The sequence below is a fragment of the Engraulis encrasicolus genome, chromosome 22, assembly GCF_034702125.1.
Source record: "Engraulis encrasicolus isolate BLACKSEA-1 chromosome 22, IST_EnEncr_1.0, whole genome shotgun sequence".
Taxonomy (NCBI): domain Eukaryota; kingdom Metazoa; phylum Chordata; class Actinopteri; order Clupeiformes; family Engraulidae; genus Engraulis; species Engraulis encrasicolus.
In genome coordinates this window covers 9,567,542-9,591,089 of record NC_085878.1, presented here as the reverse complement: position 1 = coordinate 9,591,089, position 23,548 = coordinate 9,567,542, and the positions used below count along the sequence as shown (strand labels likewise).

General features: G+C 41.2%; 1 protein-coding gene across 1 annotated transcript; it reads left to right on the top strand.

The window, feature by feature from the left end:
• The first annotated feature begins 627 nt into the window (after positions 1–627).
• On the top strand, positions 628–21,562 carry cstf3 (cleavage stimulation factor, 3' pre-RNA, subunit 3). Its single transcript, XM_063188061.1, has 21 exons — positions 628–808; positions 1,647–1,748; positions 1,918–2,013; positions 10,963–10,995; positions 12,354–12,451; positions 12,620–12,686; positions 12,781–12,815; positions 12,923–13,049; positions 13,230–13,307; positions 13,483–13,645; positions 14,527–14,636; positions 14,920–15,036; positions 15,410–15,484; positions 15,634–15,777; positions 16,014–16,116; positions 16,527–16,596; positions 17,976–18,171; positions 18,579–18,729; positions 19,101–19,195; positions 19,834–19,894; positions 20,552–21,562. Exons 1-21 carry the CDS (start codon positions 782–784, stop codon positions 20,752–20,754), a joined length of 2,151 nt encoding a protein of 716 aa, XP_063044131.1. The 5' UTR covers positions 628–781; the 3' UTR covers positions 20,755–21,562.
• The last annotated feature ends 1,986 nt before the right edge of the window (positions 21,563–23,548 follow it).

The following is a 23,548-nucleotide window of genomic DNA, read 5'->3' as shown; positions in this document are numbered from 1 at the left end:
CCACATTAACAGCCAAAAATAAAGACTAACGAACTATACTGCAGGGTAATAACCACAAATATGTAAACTATCAACTGTCTTGGTGGTGATAATCACAACACTTTTAGCACCTGTGATGCTTATCTGAAGTTATTACTACGAACAGCAAGTCTTGTCATATTCCCTGCATTGCGTGCTGTGTGCTACGCCCACTACTAGGAACTAACATTCGCAACGCTGAGCAGTACTGAGAAGCTAAAACAGCTAATTTTGCTAATGAGGAAGTCGGCCCTAGGGCACAGCGGAGATCGCCTGACTCTGTTCACTGTATGGCTCTGGATAGGCCTATCTGCCTGTTCTTTCAAGTGATGCTATGAATGCGAATGTATGTTAAAGACAAGCTGGGCTACTTCACAGTGACTAGACCCAGAGATGACTTTTTTGTTTAGAGGTTTTTTATTATTTTGGTGCACAAAATGACTTGTCTTTATACTGCTGTCCTCGACGGTGAGCACGACCAAGGCTGAAGCGCAGACATCCCCTCTTCGAATGTATGTTGTTTACATGCCAGGCCACTAGGTGGCAAACGTATAATTCTAAAATGCATTGTATAAGGGCTGTGGTGCAGATAAAACTCTATGGTGCCGCCATTTTAGTTTGAACGGCTGCTGCAGAGCTTACAAAGGAGGGAGGTAGTCGTGTGATAAATTAGATTCTTGATTAAACCTTCTAATATGTTATTAAGGCACATTTAGCCAGTGTAGTCTGTTTTCTAGTTGCACTGTAATCGATTAAGCTAACAATGGCTACGGAAGGAGCTCCCGACCAGGTAATTGTAAAGATTGTCGTATTTTCAGTCGGTCGATTATTTGTGGCCCTCATGCGTTCTTTCGAAAACCACCTGTACCAATAATTATAACATTTCTGCGACATTCCGGAAGTGTTTATATCATTTACCGTTGCTTATTCAGGGCGATGGGCATGGTAATAGTGTAATAGTGCCTTTCACCCCAAATGTCTCGTAAGGAACATTGTAGGTTAGCTAATATAGCTAACGTCGCATAATTAGAGTGCCATTTTCAGGACTGACCCATCTGGCTGAATAGCTCAACATCTGGCTAGCTGGCCTAACAAATGAGGCCTCGAGTCGCTGCAGCGTCGCGGTAATGTATTAGTAGTCAGACCATAGGCGTTACTTGATAGACGGATTGCCACGGAAATGGTCAGGCGTTGACCCTTCGTGCTTGTGTTTATTACGCAGGGTGTTGTGTTACTATTTTGCTGGGATCGGTGTCATATTTTGGTTACCATGGCGCGCTAGGATCTGGCAAGGTTGCCAATTGGCTATATCCAGTTGTGCAGGCAGCACCGCAATTCTCGGGAACTGTTCCTTGTTTATTACTGTGCAATATGCAACTTCTCACAGCGCATCTAAGCTTAGCGACATGTATTGTTAAAAAGATGAAGCTGGCTTAATGTTCAAATTTGGGTCAACGAGATTGCCTTCCTCTTCATGTAACCGTGTTCAGCAATAAAGCTTTCAACCTTGTCAAGTGTTCTGATTACCCATTCAATCGTCAGTATTGGATATGGTGGATTTATATGTAATAATGCCGTAGAAATCCATATCGTTCCTCAAGTCAAAGACCTCTGTGTATGCTTTTCAGGCTGCTGAGTACATCCCAGAGAAGGTGAAAAAGGCAGAGAAGAAATTGGAAGAAAACCCTTATGACCTGGACGCATGGAGCATTCTGATTCGAGAAGCACAGGTTTAGTGACACAGGGTTGCATTCATTCTACATGGGGTAACCTGCTTGGGACATGAGGGGAGGGGGGGTTCTAATTTAAAACAATATTGATCATATTAATTCTGTGTTCTCCCATTCTAAAGTAGTTCTCTTTTAAATAATGTGTATGTAAATGCATTCTACTTTTTAGAACCAACCTATAGATAAAGCAAGGAAGACCTATGAGCGACTTGTTGCCCAGTTTCCAAGTTCGGGAAGGTTCTGGAAACTGTACATAGAGGCTGAGGTTAATATTTTATTTTTATTTTTCATATATGTTTGCATGGGTGTGCACATCCTAACAAGATCAACAATCTGAATTTCACACATTTTGAATCTGAGTTCTATCACACAAAGGATTGGTCTTAACCTCTTTCCCCAACAGCAAAGTGTAAATAGTCTAGGGGGTTTGCATCCAAAAGTCACATTTCTTCAGCAATATGGGTTTAAGTGCATATTGTTGCATGTTTGATCTGCAACAGCATTAAAACTGTTTTAATGGTATTGGAGTGCTTTAGCCTTTTATTCACTTGTCGTGTCAATTTATTGCCTCCTGTGTCATTTCTTTGAGGTCATCCTATTCACAAACAAGACTTGCCGAAATCCTTAAGTGCTGTCCACTTGCTTGTGTTGACCCATGCCCCCCTCCCTGTGTGTCTGATATTGCACCCTAGAACACCTGACTGATCATAATGTGGAAATTCAGTTCAGAGTTCATTCAAACCATTCAGCACCAAGACTCAAAGACTACAGGCACGCACTGATTTGATCAATTTTCATACCTCACCATTCTATGTTAATTTGCAAGCAGTCCTTTATTAGCCACCAAATTCACTGACTGGCATAATTTGCTGAGTGAAATTGACATTGTCTATATCTCTTATTTGAATTTCGTAAATACCATTACATGGAAACCTTATGGGAAAAGGTTTGATTTCAATATCCTCTACTCTATCTCAGCTTTTCTCATGGCAAACTGCCACCCCCCCTTTTTTTCTTTTAAAAAAGAAAAGAAAGAAAATTGAAGAAAAAAAAACTTGAGAGGAAGTAGGTTGCTGTCGCCTGAGAAGTTAATGTTTGTGGCATACAGTAGTCCCAGAAATGGTTTTGCAGTCCCAAGATGACGCTCCCTTTCAGTAATTAAGTCAGCGGAAAGCAACAACCTTAAAGTTGCAAGGCCATTTGTACATAATTAATTCACGGATGTTAAAGTTTCTTCTTCAGTCATATTGTTGCTGTAGGTTATCTGAGGTAGGCTGAACAGTTTTATTTCCCCCTATCTGTCCCTTGACACAATGAGAAACTCTTTCCTGATGATGGAATCAGACTTTTCTAGTCGTTTTGCCAGGTGGTTTTGTTACCACAGCAAAAGCTGGCACTCATCCCATTTCCCCTATTCTTCAAATAGCCCTATTTTACATCACTGCATGGTGTGTTTGCTCTGGCTAGTTTTAGTGGCTGTTTGACATCTCCTACAAGCTTTGTTCAGGTAGTGGAAAACTACTGTAGTGGAAGATAAAGAAATAAAGAATTAGAAGTGCTTTTCTTTTTGTCGTAAGACATTATTCTCTCTCTCAATGATCAAAATGATTAAAAGTACTTCTCAAGACTACGCCACAGATGACCAGAGCATTTGAACCAAATTTTTATATATATATATAAATAGTATTGCAAACGTAATGACGATTTGGAAATGATAGCTTGAATCTGATGAGACGCACAGTGTGGAAACGGTAGTCATTCTGTTTGCACCACGAAAAAGAAAAAGAAAATTAAAATGCCTCAAGTGCTCCAGTCATCTCTGGCCTAGTCTTTTAGAAATGGACCAGCCAGAATATTTTGGTCTATGATCCTGGACTGTAAGCACAAGAAATGCTTTGAGCACAAGCGTCACCCTCCTTTAACCATCAAAATTATAATTTATAAACAGATGTCAGACCCAATACAGGCACCAGCTAAACCTAGTGACACTATGGTTATTTCCCAAAATGTAGTTTTCTAGTCTTATTAGTGCAAGTAATGCCCATTTTTTGCGGATTTCACCAAGTAGTATCCAATTAATAGTTCTAAGTGTAATTCATAGTTAGATACTCCTGCGAAAAATGAGCACAATATGCACAAGCAAGGCTAGAACACTTCACTTTGATAATAAACCTATAACATTACTTCATTACTTTTTTAGCTTTTTATTATGCTAAATGAGTTTTGAAACATGAAGTGGTATTTCAGCTGATAAACATAAAACCAGACCATGCAAGGCATTCATCAGTCTCTCTCTCTCTCTCTCTCTCTCTCTCTCTATATATATATATATATATATATCTATATCTCTCTGTCTGTGTTTTTTTTTTGCAGAAGTATATCAGACTTATTGAATTTCTAAAATTAAACGGTCTAGGATTATGGTGACTCAAGTTTAATTTAATATTAGTAGATGTGGTTAGCTGTTCAGTCTAACAAGTGTGCTCGTTAGATTAACGTTAATTTGTCAGTAATAACTGTAGAATGTAAAACTTTCAGTTGTCAGCAATGTTTTATTAGCATTATAGTATAATTAAACTCAAATGTACTTTTGTTTTTATTAGCCTATAGTTTTTTTTTCCAGATTTGTTCTCCTGTTTAAACAGGGGAGCACAATAGAAAGTGAGGGTCTTGTTTGCATAACCAAGGGGTAGTGGTAAATCTGTTACGGCAATTTCGGGGCTTCATTCTCTCAACTGGACAAATGGCAATTGGCCACTTTTTTGTGAGGTGTACGACTAGACTCCCTCAGGGTTTAATAACCCCCACCAGTGTCCTAACTCCGTTGGCAGCTCTGCAGAGGAGTCCTTTGACCTAAGATGCATTTCCCATAGATTTCTTATAAATAAAATATTAATATGAAGTTCTGCAGTTTTGTTTTGTCCCATTAGTCTTATTGCTGCCTGCTCCTACAGCATGTCTCTTCCTGTTGCCATCTTTTCCCCTATACGCTAACATGAGGCATACCAGTTCTACATTTTACATATAAGCAGTTTTCAAACGTTCCCTACATTTTAACATCAGCTGCTGTTTTATCTAAACTATATATCTTGTTTAATTTTGTTTTCAGAGGAAGACTTTTTTTTTTTTGCGAAAGTCTTCTATTCTCTAGCTTGTAACCTTTCTCAAATGACACAGGACATATATTAAATAACATTTTTAACTTTTCCAAATAGATTAAACAAGTTTCCAAATAAGCATTTGCAAGTTTTAAATGTTATTAGAACAATGAAACATAGCTTATATAAAATGTCTACTAAGCTAACACATCTCTGAAACATTTTGTATCAACTTCGGATGACCAATTTGACATGCTTTAAGTTTAAAGACTTGTATTCCACAAGTAATCTACAAAACTCCAGTAACAACTCAACATGCTACCTGCACTTCCACAAGGGTTATTTGGTAAATGATCCGTAATATTATTAAGTTGTTGCAGTGTGCTTTTCTCACAGAAAATTATTCTTTTTGGGGGGCCATGTTTTTTGAGTTTTTACACAATAAACAAAGGCTGGGCTGATTCCGACTCCTGGGGCGTTGTTTTTGTGGTTAAAATTTCTACCCTTTTTTGTGTTCTTTATGAAGTGCCGTTTCTCATTGGTGATCATTCTGATTTTTGTTTTTTTGAATGATTTTGACTTCACATGCCCATTTGTTACCTGAGTGCCTTTTCACATCCAATAATAATAATAAAACAAGTGTTTAAATCTTTATCATTTCAGTCATTATTTGTGGTGTATGTTAATGCCCATAATTGTGCCTGAATGTGTGCTTATGCAGTGACGCATGTGATTTGGCTTGCATTTGGGTATTTCTTTTCTTTTCAATGGGATGCCAATATTCTCAGGGAAAGACATTTGCCTATGTACCCGTTGCAGATTGGCTTATTGGAGTAGATAGGTTTCCTAATGCCTGTCGGGTTAAGTTTTACTGCAGAACTAATACATTAGGCTTGGCATGTTGGCCCTGTCTTTATGTTGCGATATTGCCAATTCCACTGAAGTGGATGCTTGTGTGAGTGTGGTATGCTGTTGCTGACTAGGTGTATGTGCGTGTGTGTGTGTGTGTTTGTCGGATAGTCGCTGTGGTCGTGACAGGATTCATGGGTATGTGGCTGTATAAGATGTATGAGGGATGGTAAAGTGTACTTTGGATAAATGAAAGGTTTTGCTAGGTTTTGTTGCATAGCTGGCATTAATGGAGTCTGATCCATTGTTCAGTCCACTATGGTCACAGTATGTGGTTTGTTGCTGAAATTCACAACTGTTCAATTTGGATTAATGGTCTCACATCAGTCACCATGTGAGGAATGTGCCATTTTGGGTAACATAAGTGTGTGTATGAGTGAGTACATAATACCGTTAGTGCTTTATGGCTTACCCTTGTACATCTACCAGGGCTTAAATTGAATGTTAAAGGTTTAGCTGCAAACTGATTGTCAGACTACTTGTGCTGTGTTTGGAGAGGGCAAAAATGTGTTAATTACCAATTGAAATGTATGCTTTGCAAAAGATGATTTGTACGTTTCTATATTGGCATTGCACAACTGTGTAATGGTTATTTGGTGTGGTATCTGAATCTCAACACCGATCAGTCAGTTAGGTAATAAGTAAATAAATTAAGCGTCAATGAACTCTGCCTACTAAGTATGACCATGGTATATCCTCTGGCAATACTGGGTGTCTGGCAATATTAAATACTTAAACTAAAATGCCCAAGGAAAATTGTGATTTACACTCCTTTTCAGTAGCAGAACAATTAGATACAGGGCCCCAGGGCAAGACACTGATGGGGGGGGGGGCATACGGCCTGCCAAGGGCACAATAGTGCCCCCACATCCAATACAGGAGGCCCCTGGTGCAAATGCCCTGCTCACCCCCCATATAGTTCCGCCCCTGCTCCTTTTGTAGCTGCTGTAATGCAGTCCATTGTAGGTCCTTATTATACTTCAGCAACACTATTATATTTTTCAATATCCTCTCAGTGATTTTCCTACTTGTAACAGAGTGAAAGGCCATTCATAATTTTCTTCTATATGCATATTAGATAAATCTGCAGCCATTCACCATTAAACTGAATTGTGATTTTGTTGCCTACTTTTTTTTATTTGCCTGTGTGTTGCTTTCCATTACAGACACCGCCATCCACTGAGATCAGGTCGGGCAAATGTTCACTAACATAGCCTTAATGAAATTGCACTACAGATAATTCAAAGCTGTTTCATGCATTTTCAATGAGTTGTTTGGTGCTCTCAGGGCCAAATTAAGATGGCCCGGGGCCCCTAGGCTACAGGCTGTGGTGGGCCCCCCATATAGAAAAAAAATGGCATAAGCAGTGTCATAATTACAAGATATTAAGTCTGCCAACTATCGAGAGGTGTATTAAGAAGTAGAGAGGAGTGTTTTTTTTATTTATTTTGAAATGCAGCAAAATTGTTTCTCCTCCTTTGACTAATCAAGGTGCCCCTAGGCTGTAGCCATATTTAGCCTGCACGTTTAATCCGGCCCTGGGTGTACTTGATGTATTCCACATCCACAATTTGGCTATCATTGTGTAGTAGCCAGCAGGTAGCCCTGTGCAGTGTGCAACTAAAGAGCATCACGACTTGAAGGGCTTACTTTTGCCTAATTGTGTAGTACAGCCATGCACACCTTTTTCTATACAGAGGCGAAAAAATAGAAACGTGTTGTTAATGGTTTTAATTGGCATGTCGCCTTTTATTCCATGGGGTTGGCTTTGGGGGTGGACGCATTGTCACTGTTTCAATACCATTTTAGGGGAAGAAATTACTTGCCATGAATTGTTTTAAGCTGGACTCAAACTACTCAGCTTTCAAATCGTATTCGATTTTACTGTTAGGAATCAGAAGCGACAATCTCATCTGAAATTATCACTTTGAACCATCGTATTAAAGATTTTTTTTTTGGTCTTTTTCGACTTCATTGATGACCGGATAGTATTGGTGGACAGGAAGCGAATGGCGGGAGAGATGGGGAGGGGTCGGCAAATGACCCGGGTTGGGATATCGAACCCTAGTCTGCCACATAGCAGACGAGTTCCCCACGGCAGGGCCTGAACCGTCGAAATTCTATCTTTGACCGTCACACAACAGGAAATTTGTCCAACATTTGCCAGGTTTACATGGTTTTTTAAGTATTACTGTCCTTTTTTTGTAAATACGCTTATTATACACCTCCCCTTGAGTTAAATAATAGGATTTGACCGTTCTCCTGTACTTTCAACCATTCTCTGGCTATGGCAGTGCAAATTTGACCTCCAAGCTAGCAGTTAACATTGAGTCCTATGAGACCAGCTGGCGGCTAACTGGTCTCATAGGACTCAATGTTAACTGCTGGCTTGGAGGTAAAATATGCACTGCCATACCCAGAGAACAGTTGAAAGTAGCCTATGGGAGAAAGGTAAAACCCTATTATTTGATGCAAGGGGAGGTGTAAAATGAGCTTATTTCCAAAAATGGGACAGTATCACTTTAATTCCAAATAAATGGATTGCAATTAATAGTCGAGTTTATATGAAGCACCTTCATTTAATCTCTTCCTATCAACGTATTGGGATCGGAAAGCATTTTGATTGGACAGAGATCACGTGCTGGGTCTGCTTCGTTGCCTCTTGTGTCATTGCATAGCATTGAGCATCCATGGAACGAGAGGAATTGTTTTAAAGCGGAACTAAAAAATAGAAAAATAGTAATTTTACAATTCTCCTTGGGACTAACATTCAAAAATTTGTTGGGGGGGCCGGGGGGGGGGTTCAGTCAGAAATCGAGACGATAGTTGTGTAGTTGGAGCCCAGCTTGCGGAATTCGCCCTTGCGTAAATAGTTCATGTGTGACTCACATCATGCTCCGCTAATATGGCGGTGACTCCCATGGAGCAGGACCTGCGGACTTCGTGATTACCAATACCTAAGATCTTTGTACTACCAATTGTTCATATTGAGTCGTTAAGTTACATTTTAGTTAAGTTCTTCATTTCCATGACTGTATGACGAATGTCTCCCCATTCAATGAGCAATGTGGCTAGCTCAGGGCTGCTCCCCAATTAACATACAGATTTGGCATTAATTGTCAGCATTTCAATTTTTTGCAACTAAATAACAGTAACAAATATTAGTTTTATAATGCGTTTCACATCGACTTAAATGCAAGACTGTGCTACCGTGCAGAAAAGGACAAATAAGACGGCATGAAAAACTTAAAACGTTTATGTAAACTTATATTATATATATTTTTAAATTAAGATGAAAAAAATAAAAACCAACATACAAAAGCCAGTGAAACAAGTCCGATAGGCGAACAAAGATGCGTCCGTCTATGCAGTGCCGCCTTGTGTACACAGGAGGGAATTACAAATTAGAGAATGCGTTTCAGAGGGACAGGCAAAAAAAGTTTTTTGTTTGTTTGTTTTTTTTAAATCAAACAAAGTGCTGTTTCGAAAAATTATTTATTCTGCCTTTAAGATGATTAAAATTATATTCAAAATTCTATCCAAAGCAATGGCAGCGTCTATGGTGGAGCTCCATAGAACCCCATTGATTCTGAGTGGCTCTGCGCTCCTCCGTTGGCACTGCCCTTGGTAGTGCAGTACCGCCTGGAAAAAGTCGCCCTCTTTCTCTCTCGTTATATCCATAGAACTTCCCTGACAATACCTAGTGCTCTTGATCAATGCCAAGAATTGATGTACTGCCATCTGCTGGTTATGCATATAATTGATGTGAATGTGTACATGTATGGAGCACAATGGGTTAATTAGTAGCCCGACCACACATACGCGTCACATGCTGCCAAGGATGCCGTTATTTTGAAGCCTTTTGCACAGATAATTTCAGAGTTGATCCAGGGATCATATAAAAATGCCTGAGGTGTTTAATCTTATGATCCCAAAAATGCCATACTGTGGCCACGGGATCAGCCTTGCCCCATTTACAAAACACTGATGGACATCGAAAAAGTGAAGTAATTAGGACATGGATCTTAAGATATCTTAATCTTATCTACCCTAGCCGGTCTGTCATGCCAAGCTCATAGATGGATGTTTGTATGGACAGTAACGTCCCAGAGGCAAGAGAAGCTGTCCATCCAATGAAAAACAACTGGGAAACCCAGTATCCTATGCCATGTCACAGGCAGCTGTGAAATGCCAAGGCAATGTTGTTAGCCCTCAGAAATGCTAAGCATTCAAACAAAGTTAATTTATGTGATCACCCACAGACCCTTTTCTTCAAAACTCAGCTAACTCACAGTTCTACCTGGTCACTCACCACATTGGCCCAGAACGTCTCTCTCTCTCTCTCTCTCTCTCTCTCTCTCTCTCTCTCTCTCTCTCTCTCTCTCTCTCTCTCTCTCTCTCTCCCCGTGTGTGTGTCTGTCTGGCTGTCTCTTTCATGCCATTTCTTCCTCTACCCCCACCCTTGTTTCAAGTCACTTTATTTTACTATTCCAATTATCTCTGAATTTTAGAGATTTCAAACACCTGAATACACATGGTGGAGGAAATTAGCTTATTTTCAGCTGAAGCCTGAAATTCGTTTAGCATAGCGAACCGATCTGGTAGAGGATGTTGATCACTACCAATTCCCATTATACTCTTCATCATTATACTCTTCTCTGTAAAACATTCCAGCCAATTAAAGGTAAACAAGTAAGTTGCCCTGCTGCCTTGAGAGACTCAAGTTTAGTTAAGCCTTGAGTTGATATAACTTACAAACTTAGGGCAGCAGGGCAACTTTCCTTTTTACTTTTACTGGCTTGCAATGTTTTACTGCACTGCCAATGTATTATGCACTGGCATAATAAGGTGTTGAAAGGTTGGGCTTTGAGACTGAAGGAAATGTTCTCAGTTGAGGAACGACACGGCACAGTAATGAGCAGTGAGATCTGAGAAGACAAAAGAGGAAGCCTCTGCTTGATTCATATTTGAAGTGTTGAAATGTTCAGTGACGTTGCACATACCATGTTGTTGACCTCACATATGCTGCAGAAATGAAAGAATAATGACAATTGTATACATTTCAAAATGTGTATTAAAAAAAACTGTGAACTTCATTTTGTTGATCTGGTTGGGTGTGGCTGTGTTTCTTTCATTATTACAAATACAATACATTACAAATTGTATGAATATGTCTGGTTAACTATACATTTGCGATCTGTCCACAGGTAAAAGCTAAAAATTATGACAAAGTTGAAAAGGTGAGTGTCAACTGCGGTGTCATTAAATCGGAGGCCCATGTAGAATTCAAAATCAAGTTGAAAGTGATGTTTTCAATTTGGCTGGTGAATAAGAGGGACTTGTTTTTAATAGGCAGAGAGGTTTGGAGGGGGCTTTATCATGACCGGGCCAAAGAGGGAGACGAGATAAATTAGTGGGGAGAGAGATGGAGTAGGATTGGTATATTGAACCTCGGCCCCCATGGGCCAGAGCACTTCTGGAAAGGGTGTTTTGGCGCAGTATGCCACATCACCCCCTTGAAGTGTGTTTTTAGCAGAGGTAGCTAGCAGTATGCAACAATACAATTTCCGTTTTGCTCAGACTTTCTGCAAACCAATTGTATTCACACAGTGACAAAGATGGATTTTGATTTCCCTCAGAGTAGCATGCATACCATTTACCCATAGAGCAGTGACACACCACTGCTCTGTTGGCAAACCAAAAATAGCAAGGGAGTTATCTTTATCTTGCTATTCAAAGGCAGGTTGTGGACCAGTCCACTCTACTGTTTTTAATTCCATTCTGTGGGGTGGACTTTGGCCTTTGGTGATTTTGTTCTGTGAAAGCCAAACTTTTTAATTTGCTGTGTATGCACAAATTAGTTATCCGGGCATATTGGAACTTCAGCACTTCATTGATGTTCAACTGACACAAACAATTAATGTATCCCAGTCAATGTCTGCCACTGTCCATGGTGACTATTATATATTTAGATCAGGGATGTCAATATCAGGCCTAGGGGCCAAATCTGGCACGCAGAGTCATTGTATTGAGCCCGTGAGAAAATTCCAAATGTGTTTTACAGTTGGCCCACGTACACCATTAATGTATAGCATACCAAGACATGAACATGAAATGTGGTGTGTCAAAGGAATATGAGTGAACCCAGGCCAATGACACAGTCACACTCATAAGCACCACTAAATGTGATGGTACATTTGAACCAGGGCTCCAAATTAACACCAGCCAAATGCTGGTAAAATTTGAGTTGGGCTGGTAGGAAAGACCATCTTACTAGTCACTTTCGCCCATTAATTAGTGTGTTTGGCTAGTAAGATATACATCCTGGTGGTGAAAAAGTTCATTTAGAGCCCTGATTTGAACAATATGATGGGACAGAATGTGTGTGTGAAGTTAAACTATGAATATTAAGAGCATGCACGCACAATTTCAGTCCATTTTGTTGAATAAATATTGAGTTCGGCCCATGACTTTGTTCCAGATTTTGGTTTTGGCCTTCAGTCAATTTGAGTTTGACACCCCTGCTTTAGATGTTGTCATTGTAATCGGCGCACATGACCAGACTTGAAATCTAACAAGACCTTGTTCTTATTGACAGTTATTTCAGAGGTGCTTGATGAAGGTACTGCACATCGACTTATGGAAGTGCTACCTGTCCTATGTGAGAGAAACCAAAGGAAAGCTGCCCAGCTACAAGTGCGTTCATGAACCCTCCTTCAACCTTACAGCATGAGCATTTCAGCTACTACTACTACTGTACTTTGTTACAGTGTTATTTGAAATCTGCTTTAATTGCACACAAAAAATCGAATTAAATTGAGGCCACATCCCAGTTTTGTAATCTCAGGCTTTTTTGGTTTGCAGAGAGAAAATGGCACAGGCGTATGATTTTGCACTGGACAAAATTGGAATGGAAATCATGTCGTACCAGGTAACAAGAGTTTCCCAGGTTACTATGAACAATACACGGTCTACAGTATACGAATGTAATTCACATCAACTCTGCACATCTCTCTCTCCCTCAGATCTGGGTGGACTACATCAACTTCTTAAAAGGAGTGTAAGTGACCATTAAAACCCCACTCGCACTCCTCTGCTATGTTATAAACGGATCTCATTAACACCAACGCCGGGACTTGGAACTGAGGTTTTACTTTTACTTCACAGTGAAGCTGTTGGCTCGTATGCTGAGAACCAGCGCATCACTGCTGTACGGAGGGTTTACCAGAGAGGCTGCGTCAACCCCATGATCAACATCGAGCAACTGTGGCGGGACTACAGTAAATATGAAGAGGTGAGGCTGGTCCTGATCCTTATGTGCTCTCATGTAGTACAGGGATGGGGAACCTTTTTCATTCGACTGGCCGTAGAAGTCCTCCAAGGGCCGTGATCATGATCAGAAAATGTAATGTCTACGATTCCTATACAAAACATGTTGGGCATACAAAGGCCTCACTGTCACTTTGCTCCACAGGGTATCAACGTGCACCTTGCAAAGAAGATGATTGAGGATCGCAGCAGAGACTACATGAATGCCAGGAGGGTGGCAAAGGTCCGTATACCCTTCACTTAAGTGACTTTGTGTGGGTGGGGGAGTAATTTCCTGTCGAGAATGCACATCTTTTTTTAGTCAGTAATTTTAAACAAACCTGTATAGTTGTGAACTTTGTGACCCTGTGATGAAACTGAATGTGTATGTGCATGTGTGCGCTGTGTGTATGGTGCAGGAGTACGAGACGGTGATGAAGGGCCTGGACAGGAACGCTCCGTCGGTGCCGCCCCAGAACTCCCCTCAGGAGGCCCAGCAGGTGGAGATGTGGAAGAAGTACATCCAGTGGGAGAAGAGCAACCCCCTCCGCACGGAGGACCAGACACTCATCACCAAGAGAGGTCAGCTGCTCAGACAAACCTATGATGATAAATGATAACAAATATTATGTGGAACACCTTTCTTTTTTTTTTTAAGTATGTTTCGGGGGTTTTTTGGGCCTTTATTATGACGGGTCAGTGTGAGAGGAGACAGGAAATTAGCAGGAGAGGGATATGGGGTAGGGCTGGGAAATGACCCCGGCTGGACTCGAACTGGGGTCCCCATGGGCATGCAAGCCCAAATGTGGCACATCCTTCAAGATACCCAAGGACATTTCACAGAACAATAAACAATGTTAAAATAGCAGCATGGCACACAGAATTTTAAAAAGACATAAATGACATGATGATATTTAAATTCTCAATCTATAAACTGTGATGGGAAAGCATCGTGATGGGTTTGCATCATAGTTTTATAGGTGGAAAGGGAAGTGCGTTGGCGTAATGATAGTGGGAGGCTGTTCTCCTCACGTCACTTCTCTGCTTTGTAGTTTTGGCCGACAGACTCCTGTATAACAGCGGTCAGCGCTTTGCTCCTGACACTGTTCTGTTTGTATTGTTTCTGAAACATAAGCCTTTTGTATTTCTTGCTGAGGCTGCTTTTGGGTGATATGCACCATCGCTACCCTCTACCTTAACAAGACGATGTGAGCATGACAGCCCCATTTATTATACCCAAAACACAAGGTTTCACTTTTGATACCTCTTCACTTTTTGATGGTAGAAAAATGCCGAATAGAATCGACAAAGAACAATTTTGTTAACTGTCTGAATCTAAACTAAAGATGCACTTCCCTTTTAAAGTCCTCAAGGCCTGATATGAATACAAATACTGGTACTGTTTATTATTGGTAATGTTGATGAATTGAGATCATTGGAGTTTCTTGTTTGTCGTTGTGCAGTCATGTTTGCCTATGAGCAGTGCCTGTTGGTGCTGGGCCACCATCCCGACGTGTGGTACGAGGCTGCCCAGTACCTGGAGCAGTCCAGCAAGCTGCTGGCAGAGAAAGGGGTGAGTAGAACACACACACACACACACACACACACACACACACACACACGGAGGAGACTTGAGACATGTGCTGCTGAAGCAAGATTGCAACTTTTAGAATTCTTGCAGTCCTTAAATTTTATTAATTTATGTTACCATGACCTCCTGACTACCATATCAAATTGACTTGTATCGCATCACGTCTCCTGACTGAACAAACACACAATTTGCATTTAATAAATAAGGTAAAAATAGAATCTGAACTGGACTCTTGTTTGAGTGCCCTTCTGTCGTCTTGTTGTAGGACATGAACAACGCCAAGCTGTTCAGTGACGAGGCGGCCAACATTTACGAGCGCGCCATAGGAACCCTGCTGAAGAAGAACATGCTGCTCTACTTCGCCTTCGCTGACTACGAGGAGGTGAGAGGGGTCACTGCACCGCACCAGACGGAGGCCTGTGAGGCCAGACCACATGCACATACACATTCATCAGGAGCAGAAGATTCAATTAAATGCTTTTTTCACTGTCTTGGCCTGAATAGAAGGCAGGGGTTTGCTCTAAAAATAACTCTAAAAAAGGGAGTTGGTCTTGTGTTTAGGGTTTATATTTTATATCTGGGCCAATATGGTAAATCGACTCCTCGTTTTCAGTATCTAGGATGACTTTTGTTTTACATTTTCTATATTTGCTACCAAATACTTGACCCGCACAAAGCATGGGAGAATGATTAATGACACATAGAAGTGATCATACTCTTGTCCTACCAGTAACATCATTTCATATGTCTTTCAGAGTCGAATGAAGTATGAAAAGGTGCACAGCATCTATAATCGTCTGCTGGCAATAGAGGATATTGATCCCACGCTGGTAGGTTTGACCTTATTTTATTATGGTGTATGATATGTATACACAATTGCATGTTATATGAAAGCTAGCCTCTACCAAATTCCTTGTACTGTAGAAGTAAGTTTGTTTGGCTAATTAATCTGATTCTGATCATTATGGCTCCTCTCCAGGTTTACATTCAGTACATTAAGTTTGCCAGGAGGGCAGAGGGTATTAAGATGGGCCGCACCATCTTCAAGAAGGCCAGAGAGGATGCTCGTACGCGGCACCATGTCTATGTGACCGCTGCCCTGATGGAGTACTACTGCAGCAAGGTGAGAACCCCTGGCCAAGTACAGAGATGAGACACCATACTGGGTCTCAATGTCACACAATCGCATAAATAGGTTGTATTTATTTATTTATTTTATGCTTAAAACGTCATTTTGCAGCTCATTTGTCAGCCCTTTTCCCCCCCCGTCCCAAAGTGTATTACAATCAAGCCAGAAATGTGGATTCCCTGCTGTCATAACTTCAATTTGACTTTGATTTTATGCGTTTTTGTGAACAGGATAAATCCGTGGCCTTTAAGATTTTTGAGCTTGGCTTGAAGAAGTATGGGGACATACCGGAGTACATCCTTGCCTACATTGATTACCTCTCTCATCTCAATGGTGAGGATGACTCTACTATTCATCTTGCCTTACACCCCAGACAATAGGCCACAGACAGCATGGAAAAGAAAGGGCGTAAGCAGAAACTCTGTAATGGGTTGGACTCACAAAAACAGGGGCGGACGGGGCTTATCCACAGAATATTGACTGAAAAAGACATGAGGACTGCTGTGTTTTGCAAGGCAAAACAAACTGTTGGACAATCTACTGTTTATCTCCCCATTAGGTTGTGAAACAGTAATTTGGAGTGGCTGGACACATGCCTAGCAATGTAATCATTGTTGTCTTGGTGACGGGATGGGAGGGCTGGTGGGTTGGATGCTGAATGGACATAGTTTGTTAGACTACAGACCCCTGACAGACGTTGTCTTATCTCTCTCTCTCTCTCCCCCTCTCTCTCTCTTTCTCAGAGGACAACAACACAAGAGTGCTATTTGAGCGGGTGCTGACCTCAGGCAGCTTGTCACCGGAGAAGTCTGGGTGGGTGACCCACATCTCTGCATTCACATGCATCCACACACAGACAAATAACAGCATCCATACCATTCTTTCCATTTTACCAGTCTTTTCTCATGCATTGCTCACTCAACACACCCATAATACCCTTATCTAAGCAGAAACACAACAACATTTTACAAGTTTACTTATTTAAAAAGGGACAGCATATATTAAACAAAAATGCTAAATACACAAGATTATAGCCATGAGGCTAATTTCCATCTTTTGTCCCTTGACAGGTTTGATGTTCCTTAAAAAAGGCAAAGTTAAAACAAAACTAAAAATACACAGTTATAGTACACAGTTGTAAAATTATAGAGTCAAAGATATTTCATACATTTTAGAAATAAATAATACAAAATACAATTACTAGATACAATACCCAAATTTTTTTTTTTTTTTTTTAAAGCTCCCAGTACTAGTAGCCTAACTATGTGAGATTATGTTGACAGCATTGACAATCCAGTAACCACAATTTTAACTGTTTGCTAAATGAGTTTACTGTTGGCAGTTCTCTAATTATACTGGGAATTTTGTTCCAGGTGTGAGAGACTAATACATATCTGTAGAGGAGGAGGGGCCAGGCCATGGAGAATTTTATATAGTAAAACTGAATCATTATATTTAATATAGTTATCCCAGTCCAACAGTTTATGTTTTTTCCATACTTTACAGTGATGATAAGTTTTGGGCCTTCTATCTAAGATTTTCAGTGCTTGTTAGTATAATGGTTTAATGGCTTTTAAGGTTGTGATCCGGATCACCACCAAAATTTAATCACTTGTTCCTATGGTAATTTCCAACAACTCCACAAAATGACATCCAAATTTGTTCATAAGATTTTGAGTTATCCTGCTGACAAACAAAGACAGACAGACACAACCAAAAACACAACCTCCTTGGCGGCGGTAACAATATTTCTCAGCACGCAAAAAAAGAGAGAAATGAACAATATTAGAATTCCTCATTCTCTCCTTGAACATACACGTTTTCATCAGTCATTTTTATTTGTAAGCAATTAAGAGTTCAATTTTCACATTTTACATGCACAACATTTCATCAGTCCTAAACCTGTGAGCTGGGGTTGTGGGTCAATCTGATGCTGAAACATTTGTACACTTATACCTGTGGATGTGCTTGCTTTGTGCTGTGATTCAGATGTCATTTACAACTGCACATGTTGAACAAAAGAAAGAATTTAAAAATAATACTGTTGGCTGTGTTGTACTCACTTGTACCTGTTTTCCACAGTGAGACCTGGGTGTGCTTCCGTTCCAGAGCAACATTGGCGAACTAATAATGAATGTCTCATGTGCACTATTGAGAGCTGTGTTGTACTCACTTGTGTCTGTTATTCTCAGTGAGATCTGGGCGCGCTTCCTGGCGTTCGAGAGCAACATCGGCGACCTGGCCAGTATCCTGAAGGTGGAGCGTCGACGCTTCACGGCCTTCAAGGACGAGTACGAGGGCAAGGAGACGGCCCTGCTGGTGGACCGCTACAAGTTCATGGACCTCTACCCCTGCTCCGCCTCCGAGCTCAAGGCCCTCGGATACAAGGTCAGCACTCATGGTCTTTGGTTTGTTTCAAGAAAATTGAGATTTTTGTGAGTACCGGTAACTGAATTCTTTTCAACCAGAGCTATTCTCGTAGCATGACCAGAAGCTGTCAGCGGCCCTGCGCACGAATTATTAGATTCACTGTTATGAATTAGCTATACAACCTTACATACTACAGTAAAATACTCTACACCGTGTGTTGGGAACACGGTATATAATATCATAACTATAGTATTTAAGACACGAAAAAGAAAAAAAGGGGGGAAAAGAAGAAAAGTGATGGACAGAAAAACCAATGTTACCCACGCACACCAAGGTAAACTTTCACACAATAATGTGTTAATCCGCTGTATGTCACTTTGGATAAATGTAATGTAATGATGTAAATATCCCTGCCTTGTTGTCAGGATGTGTCCCGTGCCAAGCTGGCCTCCCTGCTCCCGGAGACGGTGGTGGTACAGTCGACCCCCACGCAGAAGGACGAGGCGGACCGCAAGCCCGAGTACCCCAAACCAGACACCAACCAGATGATCCCCTACCAGCCGCGGCACCTGGCCCGTGAGTACAACACCATCCTCTCTCAGGCTCTACACACGCTGACTTATTCTTTTCCAAAGTTTATTACAGCTTGGCCATTTTATCTGGAGGTGCTATAATGGAAATAAATAAAATGTTAATGCAGTAAGTAAGGATATTGCTCACAATAAAAAGTACTGAAAGATTGAATTTTTGAGAAATACTGTCTCCTCCGGCTTTATTCATGAACAAAACTGCATGGAAAACTTGACCTCCACTAGCATCATTGTGTACCCATTAGAAATGCTGTGCAGTGCCGTTTACTGCAGTGGTGTGCACCTTTAGCCTCACAGCCTGACTAGTCCCCTGCTGCATGGCTGGATCATGAGCCTGTGTGTCTGCTCTGTCCTCAGCCCCTGGCCTGCACCCCGTCCCTGGAGGAGTGTTCCCCGTGCCCCCCGCCGCAGTCGTCCTCATGAAGCTACTGCCCCCACCCAACAGCTTCTCGGTCAGTACGCCACATTGACTAGGATGTCGCATTACACTGCATTACATTAGCACACACTCTAATCCAGTGGTTCTTAACCTTTTTGTCTTGAAGCACCCCTAACCAGTGCCCAAGACAAGCCGCGCACCCCCAACCCAAGCGTCTACGTGTGTATACGCCTTAAAAAAATATTTGAGTTATTAATTACAATGATTCTAGCTTTAGACATTAATCAATACTTAATCTAGACTTTACATGGGGACCAAACCATGTCTTAATTTGGTCTTGATTTGGCCTAATTATAATGCTTGGAAGCAGAATTTTGGTCACAACCTCAACACAAACAAAATTCCGCGCACCCTCTGAATTCTCTGGTGCACCCCCAGGGGGTGCCCGCACCCCAGGTTAAGAACCACTGCTCTAATCCATGGTCATTTACAAGCGAGGACATGATCAGTAGCATACAACACGTGCAGAAGTACACCTATATCTGGATCACATTGATGCAAATGATATTATGGTTGCTCTGATGCTTACTTGCAACCAGTGTTCACACCCTGACCTTTCGTTTTATCCGTTTTCCACTTTACTGTATCATTCTATTTGTTTTAAAGTGTGCCTTGATATTAATATTAAAACTTGTGATTTTCGTCCAACAGGGTCCGTTTGTGCAGGTGGAGGAGCTAATGGAGCAGTTCAGGAGATGCACACTTCCAGAGAGTACGTCTCTTACACCTGATCTTGCTGAAATGTTTTCTGTAGACCCTGACTTTTAATTGTGAAGCACCTAAAATGCTGAATGCCTAATGCACTTGATGGTAATGGTACAATTATTGCATCGATTGGTAACTGATATCACAAATTATTATTATTATTATTATCGATTGGTAACTGATATCACAAAGAAAATTGTTGTTATTGTTAATGTTATGAGTATTATTATTATTAGGAGTAGAAGTATTTATTCATTCTGTCACAAATGCTGTTGTAATGCTGTCACAAAGCAAATACTATGTTGCTGCTATTGTTATTATTGGTAGTTAGTGTAGTAGTAGTAGTAGTAGTAGCAGTTGTAAAGTGTTGTTCATTATTTTCTCATCTCCTGTCGAATGTCCAGATGTCACTGACTAATGTCATTTCCTTGTTTCCACCCCCTCTCTTCCTCTCCGCCTGCTGATGGCTGTTATTATTATGAGTTGTAGTAGTTGTAGCAGCAATAGTAGCGGTGTTTAGTCATTTCTCTTTTTGCCATCTCCTGTCAAAAAGTCCTTGACTTATGTAACCTCTAATGTTCTCCACCGCCTTTCCTCTTCTCTCCCTCTCTTCCCTCCTCTCCTCTCCTCCTCCTCTCCACCTCTCTCCTCCTGTCTTCCTTAGCTGTTGATGCGGCCGTGGAGCTGATTACGGGCCGGCAGCCGGAGGCGGCGAGCGAGGGCAACGGGCCGATGGAGAACCACGCCATGGCCAACAAGTCCCTGAAGAGGCCCAACGCAGACTCGGACGAGGAGGAAGACAAGGGAGCCGTGGCGCCGCCTGTACACGACATCTACCGCGCACGCCAGCAGAAGAGGATCCGGTGAACACACCACAGAAACATCATGCTGAACACACACACACACACACACACACACACACACACACACACACACACACACACACACACACACACACACTGTGTCCGTACATGACATCTACAAGGCCCTGTGGACACATGTACACAACCACTCTCCTCTCTGAGCCAAGCAAGGACATTACTGCTCTTTTGTGATCCCTATAATTCATCCTTCCAATACCACTTTTAGGAGGTTCTCAAGATGAAGTGCATTGTAAATGGGATGACGGTGCAAGACACACACACACACACACACACACACACACACACACACACACACACACACACACACACACACACACACACACACACCTGCCTTTAGCACACCTCCATTCTCCCCCACTCATGTCATGCACAATGGACTGGAATGTACCCATTCACACCTGATCCCCCTCCACTAACTGATCCCCATAAGAGAGACACACACATACAACGTCCATTGGGTTTGTGACAAGCTTGTCATTTTTAAGATTGTCCCATTTGAAACCCTGTTCCCGGCCTGTCTGTCCTTTCTGTATGCAGATCCCAATGGTCTTGTTTGGTTGTGATGTTTTTTTAACAGTTTTATTTTTAAAAACTGAGTGGCTTAAACTGTACAGACTTTTTAAAGATACTCTCGAAAACCTTGATTTGACACAGATATGACATGCTTGTGTGTTACTCGGTGATGGAAGAACTTCTATTCCTTTCTGTTTTGGAAAAGTCTATTCCTTTCTGTTTTGTAGACAAATGGAGATTACGCAAAGTTGCCTCCAATAAAAATCAAAAAAAAAAAAAACCACAACGGTCTGCTTTTTACTTATCACAAACAATCTATACATTTTAAACTATCTGTATCTACACTACCAGTCAAATGTTTGGGGTCACCACACTTTCCCCCACGATTTTTCTGACAGTTTAGCTGATTTCATTTCTGGTTTAAAATTATTTATTTAGTGTGTCATTGATCTCTGAAAAGAATGCATGAAGTACGCATATTGATATTGGAAAAACAATACATTTCATTCGCCATTATTCAAAGCTCTGCAGAGAATAGACAAAATGTATCAGTAACTTTTAGCGAATCAAAGTGTAGACACCTTTGGCATTAATAATAGCCAGTTGCAGTTCTACAGTGATTCACTCCCTGGGCGAGATGCTGTCCACAATCTCCTGCCAACCCCCAGTGAGTTCTATGAGCCCCATGGATGCAAAAGCGGATGTCTGTCGGATCCATACATTGCAGATGTTATACATATCACTTGAAAGAGGACAATCTGAGCTAGTATGACACCTGCTTATACACCAAAACCTGGCTGAGACAATGGATCGTGAATGCTTAATAACAGGTGCCATTGGGTTCATTCGGATGGGCAGAAATTCATGCAGCTACTTTGACTAGAATTTGTAGCTGAGGTCGTAGTGCAACAGATGTCATCATACACCTGTTATTGCAAAGAGTAGAAAGCTTTCCAATGATCCCATGCAGTCTCTAATAATCCAAAGACATGTCTGTAGAAGAATGGATTAAAACAAGAGCTGTGTCTCAGATGGCGCATTTGTGCACTTTGGGCACTAGGTTTCATTGTGTAATCAATACGCCAAATGCACTGAAACAGAGTGACTGAAATGCACAAGTGGACCATCTGAGACACCGAAGGTCTTGGGCATTTCTTTCTGAGAATAAGTCTGCCCTACAAAGCAAAAAGGCAGTAACTGCGCAGAGCTCAAAACTGAGTCAGTTGACTTTAAAATTATACTGCAAAAGTATTTTTTGGGATGTTATTGGCAGGACCGTTTTGTTACTTTATATTACCACCTTTTTTGAAGATTAATCATTTTATTTAACTTTAGACCGATATATACATGGCATTAAAGTCATAGTAATTAATTTTCAACAGCAATGCAGTTACTGCCTTTTTGCTTTGTAGGGCAGAAGTGTCTCTGGTTTTAACCACAAGAGGGCGTTGTAGCACATGCACACCACCACCAGAGAGATGCATAGGCAGAATGGGAAAGATCATCCTTTGTCGGTGGTCTCTCCAATACTGATTTATCATGAGCTACATTATCCATTATTAGCCTACATCGTTTTTCTAAGAACCGTTCATATCCCAAGCTCTTCTGGCAGTCTAAAATAAGGACATGTAAGAGAAGGCGGGAATTTAATCACCACGCCAGGTGCAGTGAAGACGTAACGCAGTTAGGCAAGCTTAAATGGTCAGGCCGATTTTTTTGACCTTGTCATTGTGTGTGTGTTGTGCCATTGCCATAGACAGGCGCTCTGGTTTTATAAAACCTCGTTATGCCGTTTTTAATGCAGTAAATGACATCTTGTCTTTGATGAAGAATGGCATGGCCAGGCCAGGGACTACCCACTGTACACAGTCTTTGTGATGGGCGGCCAGAGAGAGAGAGAGAGGGAGGTCTGGTCTGCCTACTACGTCATTACGTCACTCGGGCGGTCTTCAGCAGTGTGTGACCCCTCTCTAATTTGACATTTACTTGGGAACAGCGAGATAAATGCAGCGCTTCACAGCAACAGAGCTGGACTGTAGGACCTACTCCTTAATGCAAATTAGTTCTGCTTTACACACCATGCTGTCCTACTCTACACAATAGTAGCTGTAAGTATACGTATGTACAGCATATGTTGATTAATTACAGTACGTATATAAAACCTTTATATGTGTAACATCCAACTTCTATCCAATTTGGCCCTGGCAAGATAACTCTGCTACTTTGTCTAATCATTCCTCTTAGATAAACAACTTAGATAAACA